The sequence below is a fragment of the Arvicola amphibius genome, chromosome 8 (assembly GCF_903992535.2).
Source record: "Arvicola amphibius chromosome 8, mArvAmp1.2, whole genome shotgun sequence".
Lineage (NCBI taxonomy): Eukaryota > Metazoa > Chordata > Mammalia > Rodentia > Cricetidae > Arvicola > Arvicola amphibius.
In genome coordinates, this window is record NC_052054.1 from 35048812 (window position 1) to 35069183 (window position 20372).

General features: G+C 36.2%; 1 protein-coding gene across 2 annotated transcripts in view; it reads right to left on the reverse strand.

The window, feature by feature from the left end:
* Window positions 1-20372, reverse strand: part of Lama2 (laminin subunit alpha 2) — a 594199-nt gene that overhangs the window by 319279 nt on the left and 254548 nt on the right. For both annotated transcript variants that reach the window (XM_038339597.1, XM_038339596.1), the window contains exons 9-11: window positions 20104-20203; window positions 16154-16314; window positions 642-782 (exon numbers count right to left, since the gene is read on the reverse strand). In XM_038339597.1, coding sequence (XP_038195525.1) covers window positions 642-782; window positions 16154-16314; window positions 20104-20203 — 402 coding nt within the window. The remainder of the gene's footprint in view (window positions 1-641; window positions 783-16153; window positions 16315-20103; window positions 20204-20372) is intronic.

Here is a 20372-nt window from a genome sequence, read left to right on the forward strand (position 1 = left end):
TGAATGGAAATGCAATATTTACTATTGTGATTGTGTGTTTTCTCTCATACATCCTGTGCTTGGGATGAAAGCAACATGATTTTCATTTTGTTTCACACAGGGGACCTGAAAGGGTTGTATGTATCTCAAGGATGATTAAGTCTTAACATTTACAAAAGTACTTTTAAAAAGATTATTTTAGTTGTTTGGGGGTGTGGTGTGTGTGTTTCTATAAGGTATGTGCATGAGGGTGAATACCCATTGAGGTCAAATGAAGACATCAGATTCCTGGGAGCTAGAGTTATGGTCAATTGTGAGTCACCGGCTGTGCGTATTAGAAACCAAACTCCAGTCAACTTCAAGGACAGAAAGCACTGAGTTATCTCTCTAGGCCACACATACAATATGAAATGTTTTGAGCCAAAGTACAAAAACAGTATTTGAAGGAAATTCCTTATGCTTTCCTTCTGGACAAGTTTAAGTTTTATCTAAGGTTGCTTTCATTTGTTTGCTTTTTTTTTTTTTTTTTTTTGGTTTTTGGTTGTTGTTGTTGTTTTGTTTTTTGTTTTTTTTTTTCAGTTTTCTACAAAAGAACAAAAATACCAGAGAAAGGAAAAAGCAGGAGCATGGGGCAGCATGTAGAGGGCAATGAGCATCCTTACATTTCCATAGGTCCAGTAGGAACTCTGACATCTGTTGGATACCCCTGAACAGAAGCACTCATCACAGCCTTTTGGATTATCCTCTTGCAAGTTGAAGAAGCCAGATTTGCAACGGCTGCAGTCTTCACCTTCAACGTTCTCCTGAAAATGTAGGGAGGTGTATTAACAACATAGGCTTTTCCAAGGAAGGGTTATATCTATGCTTGCATAAGGAAAACATGACTTTAGTCCTCATCTTACCTTCGCACCCACTTTGAAAGCACAGCAATGTAATGGAAAGCAATTGTTCTAAAGTTTCCTGTTTATACCTGTTGTTCTAACATCACAGTCTATATGTATTGTGGGGTTTACTGAGTACTAAGCACTGCACACAGACTTATTATTTTGATATTTATTAAGAATGTAGATTAAATATGCTAAATCAAAAAATGTGTTATTCTGATGAACGTGGAGACAATATTAAGCTCACCATTCTGTGAGCAAGTTCACCTTCAAATATATGATGAAATTAAAACATTTCTAGTATACAAAAATTGTCAAATACCTTCATATTACAGGTTAAAAATAGATGCATTTGAGGTAAGCAGACAAATTTGAGATGTTGAGAATTTGGGAAGAATATGTATAGATAAGTAGTAAAGGGAGAAATTTTTCCCTTCTTGGCTTACTAGGTTATTTATATAGTAATATTATGGAGAAAACTCATTCTTATTTAGTAACTGTTCTCCAGATTAGGATTATTAATCCTAATCCCAGTACACAGAAAATGTGTTTGCTTCTAGGCGATGCTATATTGTGTTCTCAGACCAAAGGAAGCTGACTACACAGCGAAAGCCTTGAAGGTGTCATCTCTTTATTATTTAAGAAGTGCTTAATTCTGATTTCTACCTCCAAATGAAGGCTTCCTCAGCAGGAAATAGATTTCCAGCATCCTTAAGCATGCATGACTCTCTATCCCCGTCCTTCTTGCATTCTCCTGCCTCATTGTAAAGTTTTCCCTTTCCTTCCACAGATAACTTGTTTCCTTACTCTTTCTGTAACTTCAAATGCACTGCTTATTATCACCACAAAACCATATCGGAGATTATTCTCTCCAAATCCATGTAATAATTAGTCAGAGGTGGAAGCCTGTTGTTTTACTTCCAGTACAGCAACTGCACCTGAATCTAGTACTGGTTCTGCCAATAATTGAGGCTTCAAAGGGGCAGCCCCTAGGGGACTTTTATATCTCTCTGGAACTGCCTCCTGTCCCTGTTGTCGAATGCAGTTTTAACTAAACCTCTATTGTTCTATTATCAATAAGACTTGAGAATCAGAGGCTGGGGTGAAAACCTGCCAGCTCACAGAGGTTGAGGAGCAACTAGCTGACCTTCTTTCTTTGCCAGTGTCCCTGAAAGATAGTGTCTTTCTGCTCTGCCAAATCAAAAGAGACCACCACACCCCAAATCCCTCCTTGCTACTTCTATGGGTGTCTCTACTAGCTTCCATAAGTCTCTTATTTGTTATAATAATTTCTGTCAACTAGTTGCTAGCCCTACCTCTTGACACAAGGTAGACTTTATTTAATTAATGAATACACAAAGTCTGGTGCACAGGGTTATCATATAGCACACAACAGAAACCCTCCCATGTATATATTCCCAGAAAATAGCAAGTTTCCTTGACAATGTTGAGAAATGGCTCCATACAGCTTTATTAAGATTAAACAAATTGCTTGGTGGTAGTATTTTTATGCATATTGAAGTGTTATGCACATAGTAGATGCTTATTAAAGATATATTTGAGAGGCTAGGGAGATGGTCTAGTTGGCAAAATGCTTGCTGCATAAGCCCAAAGACCTGAGTTCGCGTACAAACATTCATGTTAACAAACAAAAGAAAACAAAACAAAAAAATAAGCATAGCAATAGATTCTGGGTGTACAGTGTGAGCCGCTAATCCCAGTACTGGGAAATCAAAGTCAGGAAGGATGTCAGGCTTCCTGGATAGCCAATCTGAGCAAAATTGACAGACTCTAAATTCAGTGAAAGGCCCCTGTCTCAAAATATAAACGTGGAGTTTAATAGAGGAATACACCCAACATGGCCTTCTCTGGCTTCCACATGAATGTTCACACAGAAAAACCAACACATACATTCACACATAAACAAATATGTGTAGTAACCAATTTTGAGAATATGGAGTGGTAAAAAATGTAAAAACAGAAGACAGAAAATGGCCCCAAATAAGGAGAAATTTGTAAGAACAAACAAAGAGGTTTTTCTTAGATCTGAGCGATTTATTTAAACTTTGATTTTAGGCTCTTAATATTCATGACCTATTCATAACTCCAAATATTTTTGCATTTGCTGGGTCCTTAACAGGGTGGCATGCCTACAGTGCCATTCCATGTCTTCATATTTAGTTTGGCTCTGTATAGAAAATGAAGTGTGGTTACTAACCTTCTCACAAGTTTTAAATTTTTCAGGCTGATTCCAAATATTTTGTGACAATAGATGTCAGCAAAATACATCTACTCTCAGACCTCTAGGGACAAAAAAAAATCCCCAAAGCTGAAAGGAGAATCTTCAAAAGATTGGACAGGCAGGAAAGATGAAGCATTTCTAGAATTATAAAATTTAGCTTTTTCTGTTGAAGACACAGTACAGCTGGTCTGAACACTGTGTTCTTCTGGGCTCTGTCTAGTCTACTTTTCATTTACTCTAAATTGAAAGCAAATAATGCCACTTTTCTGAGATTCAGACTGAGGTAAACAATTAGAAAAATTTAGACATCAGCTACAAAACCCTTAGCTGCACTTTAGCTTTGTAATGTGACCTTGAGAAAAAAAAATATAAATAAATCACTGCATATTCAGTTTAATCTAATAACCCGAAGCAGCACTTAAAGTGTGAATTCTAGGTACTGTAAGAGATGAGAGTAGAGTCAAGGTCTCTGTTCTTAAAAGCCAGTGTCTATCTAGATAAAAGGATACACCTGAAATCAACTTTGCTGCAAGGTAGAATATGGGCAGTGCGTCTCTGAAGCAAATTAACTTATGAGAACATACTTAAGGAAGCACAAATTCTTCCTGTGAAGGCTTTACGAAGGGAAGGGAATTGCAAATAAACCTTGAAGCATGGTTTAAAAGTTATACTTGTCAGTAGGCATAAGGAGACATCTATGCTAAGAAAGACAGTGAAACTAATGTTTAATACGAAGGAAGTTTCGTTCGTCACTTATTATTCCAAAATAAACTCACTGAAACTTTCCTATATGGTAAAAATTTCATTTGTTATTTAAAATTAAAGGCTGACTGTCAAATAATTGACATTTAAGGGTATCCTAAGAGACAGAACCTCTTCTCTTAGGATATGAGAGATAATTAATGTGAGCTAAGCAGTAGACAAATTCATAGAATTATAACTGAGTCAGTTGACAGTAATAAGTAAAATGCTTATGAGATGTGAGACAGTGGGACACAGAAATATTTCACTACTATACAGTACAAGAATGGGTTAACTCAGCATGTTTGTATGGTCAAACACATCATCTAACAATCAATGTTATATTAGAGCAGTGGTTCTGAGCCTTCTTAATGCTGCAGCCCTTTAATACAGTGCCTTATGCTGTGGTGACCCCCACGACCATAAAATTATTTGCATTGCTACTTCATAACTGTAATTTTGCTACTTTTATGAACCATAATGTAAATATTTTTGGAGAAAGATGCTTGCCAGTGGGGTTGTGACCCAAAGGTTAACAACCGCTATGATATGGGGAACTGAGGCATGATTAATAAAAATCAGGGACACATAAGCAAGACAGCCAGGAACAGTCTTACCTTGACCTCAGTCAGAAATGGCGATTCTGTCTCCAGAAATCTCAGAATAAAACTAAGAGTAGAGTTATCTCCTCCCATTTTATAACCCTCTCTAGGAGTGGGATTAAAGGTGTGCACCACTGGGATTAAAGGCATGCACCGCCCTGTTTCTATGGCAACTACTGTGGCTACTGTGATTAAAGGTGTGTGTTATCACTGTGTGGGCTATAAAACTGACCAGCGGGGCTGCTTTACTCTCTGATCTTCAGGCAAGCTTTATTTATTAAAATACAAATGAAATTCCCCTGCAGGGAGCTAACCAAAAGATACTGGAGTCAGCCTTCTAAATTGTTTTGTATCTGTGTTAACTAGGTACCCATTAGCTACTTTCTATTAGTACTCCACTACATGTCTTATCTCACTCATCTGGAGACTCCAAGTCATGCTGTATCAGTGAGACTCCATGGCTAATATAGATGAAGTAAACATTTGCCACTTGAGCATTCCCTAGTGACGTACCTATCTCTTTAACAAGACCCTGGCTGCAAGAGTTGAGTGAGCTTCCTTAATTAGCAGTACTCCATCCTTGTCAAACATGGTAGGAGATTACCCATCCTGCATGCTTCCACTGGGAGAGAATGACTGACATCTTTTGCTTTGTTTCTCCTGGGCTCTTCAATGTGTATCTTCTGTCTGCAGTTATTCTCATCTGAAGCTGCTCATGTGATAAAGTGTAACGTGACTATAACAGTTTTACGAATTCTGAACGTCATTCTAAGAAGTCCCTGGAACTTCAGTGGTCTCCAGGAACCCCCAAACACCAATAAATCATTCATAGACAAGTCAGAACATGGCGTCCAACTGCTGTTTTTGTCTCGTTTAGTTTAACTATTATTTGGACTAAGGTAGTTTAGGTCTGGTTCACAGTTCTCAAATAAATTTTTCAGTTTTTTTCATAATAAGCTCCAATTTATCAAAATGTCAACAAGACAAAAACCTTATTTAGAGCATAATGTTGTAACTAATGAGTGTTACCTTGTTTCAAGCGTCTGAACTTGAGCTAATCAGAGTCTGCTAAGTAGTTAGACCCTGTTCAAATAAGGGGAACTATCTAGACATAACTAATCCAGTTATTCCTGTACTTTATCTTCAGTTTGTCTACAGATGCTTACTTGTCACTTTGGAAAGCAGAGCTCTCTGAGTCTCCTCTGGTTCTGAGTGTTATGTGATTCGTATAATGTCTTACAAGGAGCCTTCACATTAATGTTTGATGAGATTAAAGTGCACTCATTAAACCCAAAATTGCAAGACTCTTAACTGTCGCCAGGCTCCACCAGAGACAAATGTTAACACACAACTAAATAGAAATGGTGGTGAATATAAGACCTACTTATGTCAAGACCTTTATTGCTTCTGCTGTAGTCTGAATGTGAAAGGTTCTGTAGGCTCAAGCACTTAACTCTTGCTTTCCAGAGGACAGCACTATTCTAGAAGCTTGTTGAGTCTTCAGGAGCTGGAGCCTTGTTAGAAAAAGTGCATCACTGCACTTAGACCCTGGCATTTTCATCATCTAGCCCACTTCCTGTTCATTCTCTTTTCCCTGATGCAGCTACCTTATCTCCAGTTACATCTATAACATGAAGGACTGTATCTCTTCCAACTGCTGAAACATTAAGTCATAGTAAACACTCTCTCCCTCAAGTTGCTTCTTATTGGCTATTTGGTCATAGTGACAGGACATCTAACTAATACTGCTCCTGACAGGGTCTTTTGAATTTGGCAAAAAAAAGGTCACAATCTGAGACACTCTGCTTAGTTCACTAGAACTCTATCTTTTAGAGACTTCAATGGGGAAAAAGCTGCACTTATTAGGTCTCCTTCCTTTAGCAGATCTCCTCAGGAAGAAGCACATGTGACAACACATCCAACAGTTGATGTGTAGTGTTACATTTGAAAATGTTTCTTTAGAATCGCTAGTTTTCAAAGTGATTACAGAAGAACACAGTGGTGTGATGTATGCACTTCATGTCATAGACAGTCATATCATTTAGATGCAGAAGAAATTTTGGGACTTTTATGTGTGCATCAACATGCCAAAGGACCATCAACTTAGACAGTGCATGCTACAAAATCATTTATATAATTAGCACTTTCATACTAATATGATCTTGGAAGCCCAAGTTTTACTCTTTCTGTCGGTTTGGGACATTATGTTTTGGGGTTTTATTCCATCCACAAGTCAGCCTCTTACTGTATCTCCATTTCATACAGGAAGATCTTTTTGATTGCTGAGATTTGGAACTTGCATGTTTTGACTTTGCATAAGAGTGAACCTTCTGATCTACAGGAGAGCTCTCTGCACAACTTAATTTCCTTTTTTACCTGCATCAAATTGTTAATAAGTGTTTTGCACATTATTTCTTTCTATGACTCATTCATCCAGTCAGAGCTCTGTGTCTCTATAGTCCAGATATGGTAGGAAATAGAAAACTTTTCTCCAGAGGATTGTGGCAAAAACAACTGGAAAATGCACAGATATCCTAGTACACATTGGAAAAAAATCCCTGCTTTCAGACTTGTACAAAGAGCATATGCCATGGCTGACACCAGATTATCACCACAGTCCCCAAGTCCCTGAAGGAAAAATAAGCAGAAAAGTGACAGAATTAATATGAAAGATACATTCTGTTTTCTCCCTATCACAAAAATAAACTATTGTAACATTGTCCTCTGCAGCTGGGAGCCTTTTAAGTGTGGTTACCTACTAAAGGCTATTTACTAAAATAAGTAGATAAAAAACTATGGTTTTTGTTCTTTTCCTACCTATTACATTCTAAGATTGGCAGACCATCCCACTGGTCCCCAAACTGCAGGTGGGAGAATAACACATCCTGAACTTCTAACATTGAGAGCTATTTTCATTATGATATTTCCCCTTCTTTTTGTTCTGTTACTTCTTTGTACTGATTGCCTTTTAAAGAGTTACCAGTATAATTTGATGTTTCAAAAATATTAAATGTCTCTTAATTTTATCTAAGTAATCAGAGTCTACTCCATTAACTCTCTCATCACCTCTGGAGGGCAGTTTTTGTCAATTTATTTTAATATTTTAAGTGTTGAAAGTCCATTAGTGATTTGCTAATTTACATATTTAATGATAGTTTCTGCACTGAAGCCAATGTAATGGTACAATTTCCAGGTTTCTCACTTTTATTCTGGAAATAACTATTCCTAATAAACATTCACTGGTCATTTCTTGATTGTTCTAACTGCATATACTAACATTTTTTTTTTTTTTTGGTTTTTCGAGACAGTGTTTCCCTGTAGTTTCTAGAGCCTGTCCTGGAACTAGCTCTTGTAGAACAGGCTGGCCTGGAACTCAGAGATCCGCCTGCCTCTGCCTCCCTAGTGCTGGGATTAAAGGCGTGTGCCACCACCGCCCAGCTGCATATACTAACTTTTAAATATGAACCAATCATAGCCTATGGATTTCTCATTGTAAATATTCCATATAATAGATAGCACATTCTTCTATGATGTGATATTAAAAGTGTCACTTTCCTTGAGACCAGTGTTTTCAATGTATTCAAACTATTTTTCATTACCATGGCACTCAAGGGGTAATATGCCTGGTCATATTATCATCATAATCTTAACTAAGAAACCTTAAAGCTGTAGATGAACTGTATGTATAGATTTACTGTAGGAACACATTTATCTCACATGTAAAATTTATGTTTTTTTCCCTCCTGAACTAACACCCATCTCCTCAGGAAGGCATGCTTGCTTTACTTTCATAGTTCCATTGACTACACACAGCAAAAATGCCTAATTAAAAGATATTGTAGTTTATCCTACAAAAGACTCTTTGTGGCTGCCCTTTATTTCTTTACAACTTTTTTTGCCACAAAAAAGCTAAATTTGAAAAACCTTTCTATGTAGCTATTTTTTTCCTCTTCAAGTCAGATGCTGTTGAGCTGACATCAATTTTCTTTCCATGATGGCTTCCTCAGTACAGCCTCTCTCTGGAGAAATAGAGTCACAATAGCTTTTCCATTTCAAGTCTTATGAAGCTGCCACCTTATAAATTAGGTACAACTTCCACAGCGTGTGTTTAACTGTGATTGTTAGTCAACTGGGAATTCCATTGACATAGTTCCTGAGAACATCTACAGTGATATTTAAGATATTTTTTATTTTAATGATAATTGCTTCAGAAAATTTTGTAGTCATGCTAAGTTTTGGAGGACTGTGTAGTCAATTATATATTTTTCTTCCATAAAGGCATTTATTTTAATGTGTCTTAGTACTGAAATAAGTTAACACATAGAAGGATAAATACTTAATTAGCAGTGTTTGTTGAGTGCATATTCTTTAGTTAATAATTGGTTTAGGGAAAGATGAAAAAAAATGAGAGTGTTTAACTTCTCACAAACTAAGTTTTATTCAGTGATGTTTAAAAGGAATACCCATTTACTAGTTTAAATGGTCAAAAACTGTTTTTTACCCAGTAACTCTTCAAATAAGATCTCAGTGCAAAACAGGGCTATGTTCTAAATACACCAAGGATAAGTGGGGCTTTATAAACAGAACACAAGAGGGTGAAGCCAGAGAAAGCTACCAACAGGGAATATTAAGGATAGGTACAATTCTTGTTAACCCCTCCCCCCCCCAGCAGCTTGCTTGCAGAAGGCAGGGCAGATTGCTCTAATAGGAAAGATGAGGGACCCACAAGAGGCATATTTATGAGGGTTCTTATTAGACACACTTAGACTTGAGGATGAAGCCCAAAGGAAAGGTTTAGACAGAAAGAGAGGTAAGAGGAGGCTATCTAATGTTGGGTAGGTAAAGAATCTTTATCACTCATGTGTGTATGTGTGTGTATGTTTGTGTGCGTGTATGTGAGATAGAGATATTTATGTTATTGTTATGTTTTCTCTATGACATTTTGATTAGAGATCAAATTATTTGCATCAAGATTTTTCATAGAAATGTTATGACTTTAAGTCTTATAAACTAATGGGATAACTATTCCTGAACACAAATCATGAAGAGGGAAATTCAGAATGTATAAAACATGAAAATGGCACAAAAGAACCAGACAATGAGTGGACTCTTATCACTACTTGTGAAAAATCAAAGCAAAGATCAACCGAAAATAATCTCACTTGGATCTACAATTCTGTACAGAGGTTCTGTTTTTTAGACACACCTAATGAGATTTAGATAATATATACTCAGTATCATTGCTGTATATAAAATGAAACAGCATTAAATGGGACAAATAATGGACTGCCAAAGTTCATAATGTTCGATTTTTTTTCCTCCCTTCTTTGTTATAATCATTGTGTTACCTTCTTTTGGAGTGACGATGAAAATATTTCATAAGTTTCATCTCATCACCAGAGGTAAGACAGAAACAAATAGGATTCAAATGCAGAAAATATTTAAAGGAAAATTACAAAATGACTGTCACAGGAGAATGCTTCCTAATATGAGATTCAAAAAAGCTTGGAAGGGAAAGTGGAGATTAAGCCAAAACTGAAATCATCAGACAAAATAAACAAGAGGAGAGATGAAGTTTCTTAAGCAGCTTGAAAGAACTTAGAAAACAACAATTACTGAAAGCCTGAGGACTGGGGATTTAATCACATCTAGAAATGGTAGCAGATGCACACAATCAATCCAGACAGGAACGTTGAGGCCTGATGGTCTTGTGGACTACTAAGGTCTTAACAGAACTTGCAATATAAAGAAAGCCAAACGAAATGAAGCACGGTCTCTAATTTATCGTCTTATACTAAGACTTTGGTAAAAATAAAGTCAGGTGTTCCTTCTGGGATCAAGGTCAGACTATTGAATATGTCACATTCCACAGTCCAACTCATTTGAAATAAAGAGCACGACACTAAACTACAGAAGGGGGGTTACTTCTAGTATGTGGTACCAGGATTTGTGCGAGGACCAAGAGGGAGGTTGCTGTTACATTTAGAAGACTTGTCACCATGACTTGCAAAATGTAAGACTTTTCAAAATGTATGGAAAAGGCATAGCAATTTGGAAACACTTTGGTTAATTTTCATATTCAGAAACATGAGGATCATATTTATTAATATTATTCTTCATAGAAGTCTAGAAGAGAAAACCTGTGTGAAAAAGTAGTGTAGTTGATGTTTTACAGGTGTAAAGGATTTTTAAAAGCCTGTTAAATATGAAAATTCCTTTTTATCACCAATTATCTATATTTTAAATTAGAAATTATTTTAGAGGATCAGAATAGGGCATGCTGTATAATATCACTTACCTACAACCTAGTAATCAGAAGGACTGATATTGTACATGCTTACCTTACCTATATGTTTATTACTAGACACAGCGGTCTGTCATTTAATTTTAGCTCTAACTTTATACTTTTTCTCTAGTCAACTATTATTCTAAATCTAATAGGTATCATACAGTATATTTAAATTTTTTACATATGTGTTCATCCACAAACATTTACAATTATTAAATGTTTTCAAATTGACATGAATGCAAATTTTATGGCAACCCTTTTTTAACTGAAGTTTCTAGAACTTATCAGTCCTTATGTAGATTTACTGCGTTCACCTTAATTGTTTCTTTTTATTAGATTGAGTGAAGATTTAGTTACTTTTAGTGTCTCTGAAGAATTGGCTACAGAAGAGCTAGTGGGTCCCCAGTCACTGATACTCGGGTTCTTAAATAAAATCTTGCTCCAACTTTGTCACCCTTGTGTATCCTTCTACTCAGCTAAACCATCTCCAGATTAATTCCAAACCTTAATACAATGTACATGGGATGCCAATCATTGTTACCTGAATTTATGGGGTTAAAAGAGAAGTGTTCCATATATACGATTGCTTTTCAACCTTTTTTTTTTTCTGTTCTCTGTTTCCTTGATGGTATTTCTGGGATCAAATCTAGGGTTCTGTGCATGCTGAGCAAGTATTATAGCAGTAGCTATCTAGCCCTAGTTGTTCATCCCATGATGAGTTGAACATAAAGAGGTTACATACACAGACAAGGAAAGGGAGGTTACCGTAATTCATTTTGGGGATTTTTTCTGATATTTATTTTCCTTAGTTTCATTATACCAAGTATTTTTGTATAAAACATCTTTTATGTACATTTAAAAGATGTATTGTTTAACTTGTTTATGATAAATATTTAGTCCTGACATTTCTAGAGCACAGGGGACAGTCATCTTGAGGATGTTAGTGATACTAATCCATTCTAATAACAATAACAAACATTCATTTCCATTTCCCCAGATTGTGCTGTTTGGTAGTATCAGCTAGATTCACATTTTAAATTTCATTTTACAATCTTGACTATTTTTGTCACTTTATTTGTTTTTTGAGAGTTCTCTCCGTATTTTGATCACATTCATTTCCCCCTTTACCTCCACTCTTCCCTTTCCCTGCCCACCAAATTTTGTGACATATTGTTTAAACTAGAGTCCAGTTTGTGCTGTCTATATGCTCTTGGATGTCTGCCTTCCACCTGACTTTACTACCTAACAGAGGCCACATGCTTAAAGAAAACTGATTCTCTCTGAAATAAAGACTTGTTTAAAGTCAATTATTTTTTCACAATACTACATGAATATACATGCTTACATATGTACTTTATACTGAAATAAAACTTATCATTTTATTGTAAGTATCCAATAACATTTTTTCTTCTCATAAAGATTTCGATATGTATTGTGTTATAGAAACTCCTTCAGCCTATAGCCTTTAAGATGCCTGTCTACTTTGTCCATGGTCTCATGTACTATAAGTCCAGATGAAAAGCATATTTGGCTCTCTTTGCTGCTGGATTTGGTTCCAGTTCTGAGCACACACAGAGGACTGTGTATTGCTACCCTTATCATGAGTTTATTCCCAAATAAATAAACCTTTGTTAAATTTCATTCTGGGCTATGTGGAACTCTTTGGTATGCCAAAAAATTGGTGCCTAATGTGAAACATGAACCACAACCCTGAGATTAAGAGTCTCATGCTCTACCAATTAAGCTCTCATTTTAAAAATGTAATGTATAATTAAGAAATACAGATTAATAGACAGTTGTTTATAATAGTCAAACTGTAGTCTTGTTAGTTAGGTTTTCTAGATGTACAGATATATTTCAGATGGATGGCTCTCCTTCAAACCTTTCAAAGACCTATAGAGTATGGCACTTAAAATATTTTAAGTACTTAGCTCTTTCTCAACAGACAGACATATCTACTTCTCACAGCACCAATTACTTCAGAGAGGGTGATGGACATTGAAGAAACTCACTAAGGAATTTGCTTTAATGTAACAACCCAATTTGGGCAAGAAATTGCTCTTGTCTGGACTGCTTGATGGTATGCTGTATGAACTGAACAGACAGGACCCACAGAAAAAAATACTGCTGAACTTGCCAAAAGAAGGCGAAATAGTCCTTCAGGGTTCTTGTTTCATAAAAAAAGACTGCCAGACATTCTGCAGGACACAGAATAAAGTGACTAACCAACTGTCACTAGAGGCAAAAAAGTCCTTCAAATTTCCTGCTACATGAAAGAGTCTGCCAGATACCATGGGTTTGTAGGCTGAAGATTGATGCCGCAACATTATAGAAGAACTTTGGGTAACTGTCTAGAAAGCAAGATGTCTCTGTCAATTCTAGAGTTTTGAAAGTTGCTTACAATATACTTCTTGTTTACTTAGCTAATATTATATTCTGGGATCTTCAAAGAGTTGAAGACAGTTATAGTTTTCCTTCATTATGATAAAAGATAAATTAGATATGAAACTTTGTATTCACAAAGATAGATGATAGAGTATTTTCCTTAATTTGCCACATGTAAATGGACTAAATATTATAACTATAACTCTTGCTTGATGACTGCTTTGTTATCTGTAATTTTACTATGTTAAAGTTAAAACCGTTTTTAATCAGACAGAAAATGGAAGATGATGTGGAATGTCCTTCTGTATATGTGTTGCTTTATTGATAAATCAGGCATGAAATCAGAATGGAAATAAATATATTTCCATTTATATTTATGAGAGAGAGGAGTCAGAGTCAAAGAGATGTCATATAGCTGCCAAAGGAGAAGGATGCCACTGGAACCTTTTCAGTAAGCCACAGCCTTGTTAAGATACACAGATTAATAGAAATGGATTAATTTAAGATGTAATAGCTAGCTAGAAATACAGCTAAGTCATCAGCCAGTGCTGTAATTAATGTAGTTCCTGTGTGATAATTCAGATGTGGGTGGGTAGGAAATAAACAAGCAGCCTCTGTTTACAATATTATTTTTCAAACAATGGGCACAACTATCTAAAATCATACTTTTTTTAAAAAAAGAAGATACCTCATTCCTTTCTGCACTAATGGGTGTTCCTTTCAGTATTTAAATTGTATGCATAGCTGTTTTAAATACTTAGCTATTTATCATTCTTGTAAATGAGAGGTTATGGGCAATTCATCACAGTGAATTGTCTGTACATTGTTACATAGTTCATTATGAAATACCATGATATAATTATGTTGTGACATAATTTTTGATGTAAATAAATCATTCATTTTGTGTGTATACTTTTTATATTTTTACAGTTATGCTCGCATCTTATGAAATTTGCTTTCTGCATATTTTTTATCATAAGATTTCTTTTTTTTTTTTTTTGGTTTTTCGAGACAGGGTTTCCCTGTAGTTTCTAGAGCCTGTCCTGGAACTAGCTCTTGTAGACCAGGCTGGCCTCGAACTCAGAGATCCGCCTGCCTCTGCCTCCCGAGTGCTGGGATTAAAGGTGTGCGCCACCACCGCCCAGCTTATCATAAGATTTCTTAAGTGCTAATGCTTTCTATTTAAATATCTCACTTTTGAATGACTTAGGCTTTAATGATGCTATTTAGTTAATTTTTAAATCTTATTTATGATTTCTTAATTAATGCTTATTGTAGCATTTCAGTGTTGTCTTTAGAGCATCAAGTGTCTTCATGGTGGCATTTTTCTCATTAGAATTACAGTCTCCCTTCTTATGAATTGGTATCTAGCCAGCTCCAGGAACTTTCCCTGTGAGCACAGCTAATCACCAGAGCTGTCCTGTCTCCACCTGCTTGGTTCTATCTCCCAAAGAAGCCAACGAAGTGAATCTTGCCCCTCTCCTTTTTCAATCCTTCCTTAAACATAGCAGATGTCCAACCTTTCTTTAAAAGTATATATCTAAAAGTGCATCCTTTCTCTTGCTTGAATTCCTGTATTTTATAGACTCAAGAAGTTCCTCTCCCACCTTAAGTTTAGCTCTACCTGTCCTGCATTGGAGTAAGTGACAAAAATGAGAGATACCTGCAGCACTTTGGAAAAAGGAAGGGAGCATAAACAAGAGCTTTCTCAGTGCATACGAGAGGAGAAAAACTGAGGCTGTAGGATAGCCCAGGCAGCATTCAGCATGGGATGGAGGTGGGAGTGGGGGCAGAGGCAGGTGGTTCCTGAAGCAAGCCACCACTCAATCATTGCTGTCCAGTGCTGGTCTTGGAGAGTTTTCATTACAGATAATACTGAAGTAAAATGCACTAAACCTAGAAATTTTATTATATTCAAGGCAAGAAAGCTTTCACATTGTAAGTGGTCCAACCTCAAGATAAACAGTCTTAAATAGCCTCTAAATGCTTCAATAGTCTCTAAAATAATACATGCCTATTATGTAAACAAATATATGTAGCTTTATTATTTTTATTGTATATAGTAAGTATACATAAATCACACAAATAATATACTATGTAACATATTTTATAAATGCTTTTCCTAACATGTATTGATATTAAAAATATTATATTATGCTATAATATTTATGCATATGCACAAAATACATACACCAACTATTATATATTCTTAGATAAGCATAATAAATTAGTAAAGGAAAGAAAAGGCTATTAAAATCTTAATTTAACTGTCTTGCTTTTAGTAATTTTCCATAAAAGATATCAAAATTACTTTCATGTTTGTAATAATATGGCGTGCCATCATTTTAAAAGATTGCTCATGCACTCAGTTAATACAATTAAGCACTAATCAGAGTAGCATGGAACAGACTTCTGCAGCTGAAGTAAATCAGTCTCATCTTTTCAGACTTGTACATGCCTCTGTTTCTTGTGTGTGAATGCTGCGGGTGTAATATGTTCCTTAGTGTTAACAGGAGGAGCTATTAGCTTACTATGTACAAAAATAAAATTGCGTTTCTGAAAGTAACCATGGGAGAACACATGAGATCTATAATCAACTCAACGATGTCTTCTTACATTTTAGTAATTCGATGGAAGAATTCAAATATGGTGAGAATTGTAAGATCTATCTCCACTCAGACTTTGGGAGATTTTTTTTTTTAATCTTTGACAGAATTCTTTTCAGAAGTAGCTGCAAAGGTATATCCATATAAATTTGAAACAACTACCTTTTTTGGTGTGCAATGGGAGAGAAATAATGTAATAAATGACATAGACCACTAAGGGGGCCTATGTATTTGGAGAATTTACATAAATGCAGGGGTGGCAGTGATCCTGGATAGCACTTAATGACATTTATAGGAGTGTTATGCACTTAAAAGATACACACAGGAGAAGCTTTAGGTGCCTAATGGCATCAGGAATAACAGAGAAGCCAAGGGATGCTGTCCTCTGTCTCGACAGTGGAACACAACTAGATTAAACTACGAACCTTACAGCTACAGGGTCCAACACAAGGGTCCTCGTTTGTGCTCCCTAGGCCACTGCAGTTGCAAGGTTGGCAGTCTGGATAGCCAGTGTAGCCCCTCACACATCGATCACAGTTCACGCCTCCAAAGCCAGTCTTGCAGTGACAGGATCCAGGTACTAAACCTGCGGAAGAAGCATTGCATATCAGCACTTTTGAAGGAAGCACACAATTTAGTTTTTGAGGTTTGAATTATAGTAACTTGGAAGTTGAATTCTGATCACAAAATTAGATTTTTAATTTTGATTATTTAAAAATTTAAACTAATTTCAAATTTAAATATACTTGGTCCTTATTCTTCCCTTCCTCTAAGTCTCGCCAAATCCTCTTCCCTCCCCTACCCATTCAATTTTAAGTTCTTTCTCAACAAACCAACAAAAACCTAATACAACAGTAAAATGTAGGAAACAAAATACAGCATTGCCCAAAAAGAAAAGAGAACACATACACAGACACACCACACCCCAAACTGTAACCAAATAAAAGTACACACAAAAACTGTGCAGTCCATTATATGTCAGCTACTCCTGTGCATGGGGCCTGTCCTGGTGTGGTTAATGTCCCCGATGTCACTCTCTTAGAGATAACTGATTTTCCCTCTTCTAGCAAGTATACGTGATAGTTTGGTTGTTAGTTTTTACCCTAGTAGCTATGTCTTCATTCATTCATTAATAGCTTTTTATATATAAAAAATAAAATACATAAGATAAAACAAAAACTATCACATCAAAGTTGGACAAGACAAATGAACAGAAGGAAAAGAACTCCAGGAAAAGGCACAAGAATCAGAAACACACTTTTTCTCACTCCCAGGAATTTCATAAAAACACTATAAACTGAAAGTCATTATACACACTAAGGATCTGGTGCTGACCCGTACAGGTCCTGAACATTCTCCTCCAGGCTCTGTGAATTCATATTGAGCTCTGCTCATGTTGGTTATATGGCCTTCTTTTTCTGTTCACCAGTAAATCTATAACTAAAGAATGTGGAGTCTAAATAATAACCTCAGAGGGACTGGGGAGATGGCTCAGCCATTAAGAGCACTGTTGCTCTTACGGAGGAACCAGGTTTGGTTCCAAGCACAATATGGTGACTGAAAATCATCTGTAACTCCAGGTCTGGGGATCCAATAAGCTCTTCTGGCTTCTGGCAGTACCAAGCCCTCACATAGTGCACATACTTGCATGCAAGCGAACCATCCATACACATAAAATAAATAGATCTAAAAGTATTAAAAAGTAAGGTATAAAATTTGGAGAAATGGTTTGGCAAATGGAGCATGCAAGCACAAGGATATGGGTTTCGATTCCTAGAACCCACATAGAAGTTGAGTGGGGCAGTGTACATCTACAACCCCAGCACTGGGAAGTAGGATTAAGGCTTTCAGAAATAGGCAGATCACTGGAGATAGTTGGCCAGTCTGTGTAATCAATGGATGAATTCTGGGTTTGGAGAGAAACCTTGTCTTGAAAGGCAAGTTAGACAGCTATGAAGGAAGACAACCTATGTTAACATTTAACTTCACACATACGTGCCTGCAAACCATACCCTTGTACCCACCTACACACATGTATCCACACACACGCCAAGGGGTGCTTTCCATAAAGTTTGAAGCTTGTGACACAACACTGGAAAGAATAAGCTGTGTCTTGAGTATATCTGGTAGTACATAATCAAGCCTGACCAGAACACCATAACAGTTGGGGACATCCTTTGGAATAAAGATGGACTACTTATGAGTTAACAATGGCTCTTGTCCTTATGCCCACAGTGATGCTAAAGAAAAGGCTGAATGGGGTGGAATTGAAGTAGTGGAGTGTGTGTGATAAAAATACAGTGTATGAAATTCTAGGCCAATTAATATTTTTTTTATAACTTTAGAAAAGAAGGCATCCATAGGAACAGATTTCAGACATGGAAGAGGGATATGAAAGTTGTTATAATTTCCCTGTTCTTTTGACAAAGAAACGTTACAGATAATACAGCTACAAGAACACCTTTGGTCTGTAAGGAGAAGATTGCCGTCTGTTGTTCATGCCTTTGGTGATGAAGATAGGAAGCATGTTGAATGAATGAATGCAAGAAACAAGCCTTCAAAGTAAGAGCCAATCAGTGAAATATGATCTTCATCAGACAATAACAAAGGGTAATGAAATGCAAGAATACATCATGGTAAGATGTCATGTCACTGAACAAAATGAATATTAAACACAAATAAGTCAAGCATACACTCTATTACTATCAAGAGTATGTTTGCATAATGTGCACTGGAGTTGTGAAATATGACTGGAAATAGCAAACACAAAGAACATATGTATATGTCAGGAAAGGAGGTAGAAAAGTAAAATTGCTGGATAAATACTAATTGGGGCCATGATATATGGAAGATATAACACCTTAAGCATTTAGTTTACATTGATAAAGAATTAATAAGGTAATTTTTGTTAGACTTTTGCTTCAAAACAATACTGATTATAGGAGTTGGAAAGATGGATTGGTGGTTAGGAGCACTTGCTGCTCTTCCCGAAGAGCCTGTTTCAATAGCCATCACCCATACAGAGACTCAAATGTCAACACCTTCAGTTCCCTTTGAGTATCCAGTAAAGGTAAAGTATAAAATAAAAAGAAGAGGCAATATTAAAGTTTTTATTCATAAAATTTAATTTTTTTGCTTTTAAGCTACCACTATATGATATATTTATTTTTTTCTAATTTTTCTATTTCTTTTTTTAAGGTTTTTTTTTTGAGACTGGGTTTTTCTGTAGCTTTGGAGCCTGTCCTGGAACTAACTCTTGTAGACCAAGCTGGTTTTGAACTTACAGAGAGCTGCCTGCCTCTGCCTCCTGAGTACTGGGATTAAAGGCATGCACCACCACTACCCGGTTAATTTTTCTATTTCTAATAAGTTTTTGAATAATGTTGTAATTTTGATTGGTGACTTAATACTATTAATAATTTTAGTTGACTTGTCATTAAAAAAGGAAAGAATTCATGATGGCAGGATTCAATTTCAATGGTGTTAGGACAGAAATATACAGTTTTCATTACTTGCTACTTTAAAGATGCTGCTCAAATTACCCAGAGCAAATACACTGAAATTAGCTCCCAAATATGAATTTTACCATTTTGCTATTTAATTGCTTGATGTTGAGAGGTTATTGTGAAATGTATTCCTCAGAGCATTGGGTTTCAACTTATAGTACTACTATCTAGTCCTTCATGCATACTTGGCATCACCTACTTCTCAAAGTGTGATCTCTCTACTTGCTTCTCAATGCTACTCACAAATCTCTCAGTGAAACTGCCAAACACCTACACTGGACCCAGTGGAAGTTGCAGAACAGTCTAAGTAATAGGACATAGAAAAGCTGTATGTATGATATGTATGCTTTATACATAAACACTTGCTCTCTTTATGCTCTTCCTACCTCCTTCAGACACACACACACACACACACACACACACACACACACGACTAACTGATACAACATCATTTTCCTCTAGAACACGTCGTGTAAATGATAGTGGTCCCATAAGATTATACTGCCTGATGATATTATTAGTTTGTATAATGCAGACTATGACATTTCTACAATGAAACTTTTTAGGGCAAATTCCTCAGAATTTATCTCTACCATAAAATGCCATGTTACTGTATACATATATCAGAGCAGATGATATTTTTTCTTTCTTTCTTTTCTTTTATATTTCCTTCTTTTTGCTTTTCAAACAATATAGTATAGCACAAAATAAATTATTATGGTGAATAAAAATGGGGTCCTAGAAAGCATACTGTTAGATGTCAGAATCCTGATGGTGTGGACATAATTCCTGCGAAACTCTCTGAAGAGGACAGTGTGTGACATGCCGTCACCCTTTCGTCAGGGCGGCAGCTCTCTACTGTGCCTCACCTCGCCGGGCATATTTCTCATCCTTGACACAGACTTCACTTAAGGAGCCGACTGGATGACAGTGACACGGCTGGCATGGACTCGGATAATTTGGTGACACCTGAAAAATAAATGAAATGGTTTGAATCGAGTGTAATAAAAATGCCAGTGTTTTCAACTCAGGAAACAATTCAGGACAGTTTAAAAAAATACAGAACCAATTATTTTGATAAGATTACCAGTATTTATCTTAGACACAGATCGGAGGGCTTCTAAAATCCATTGTTCTA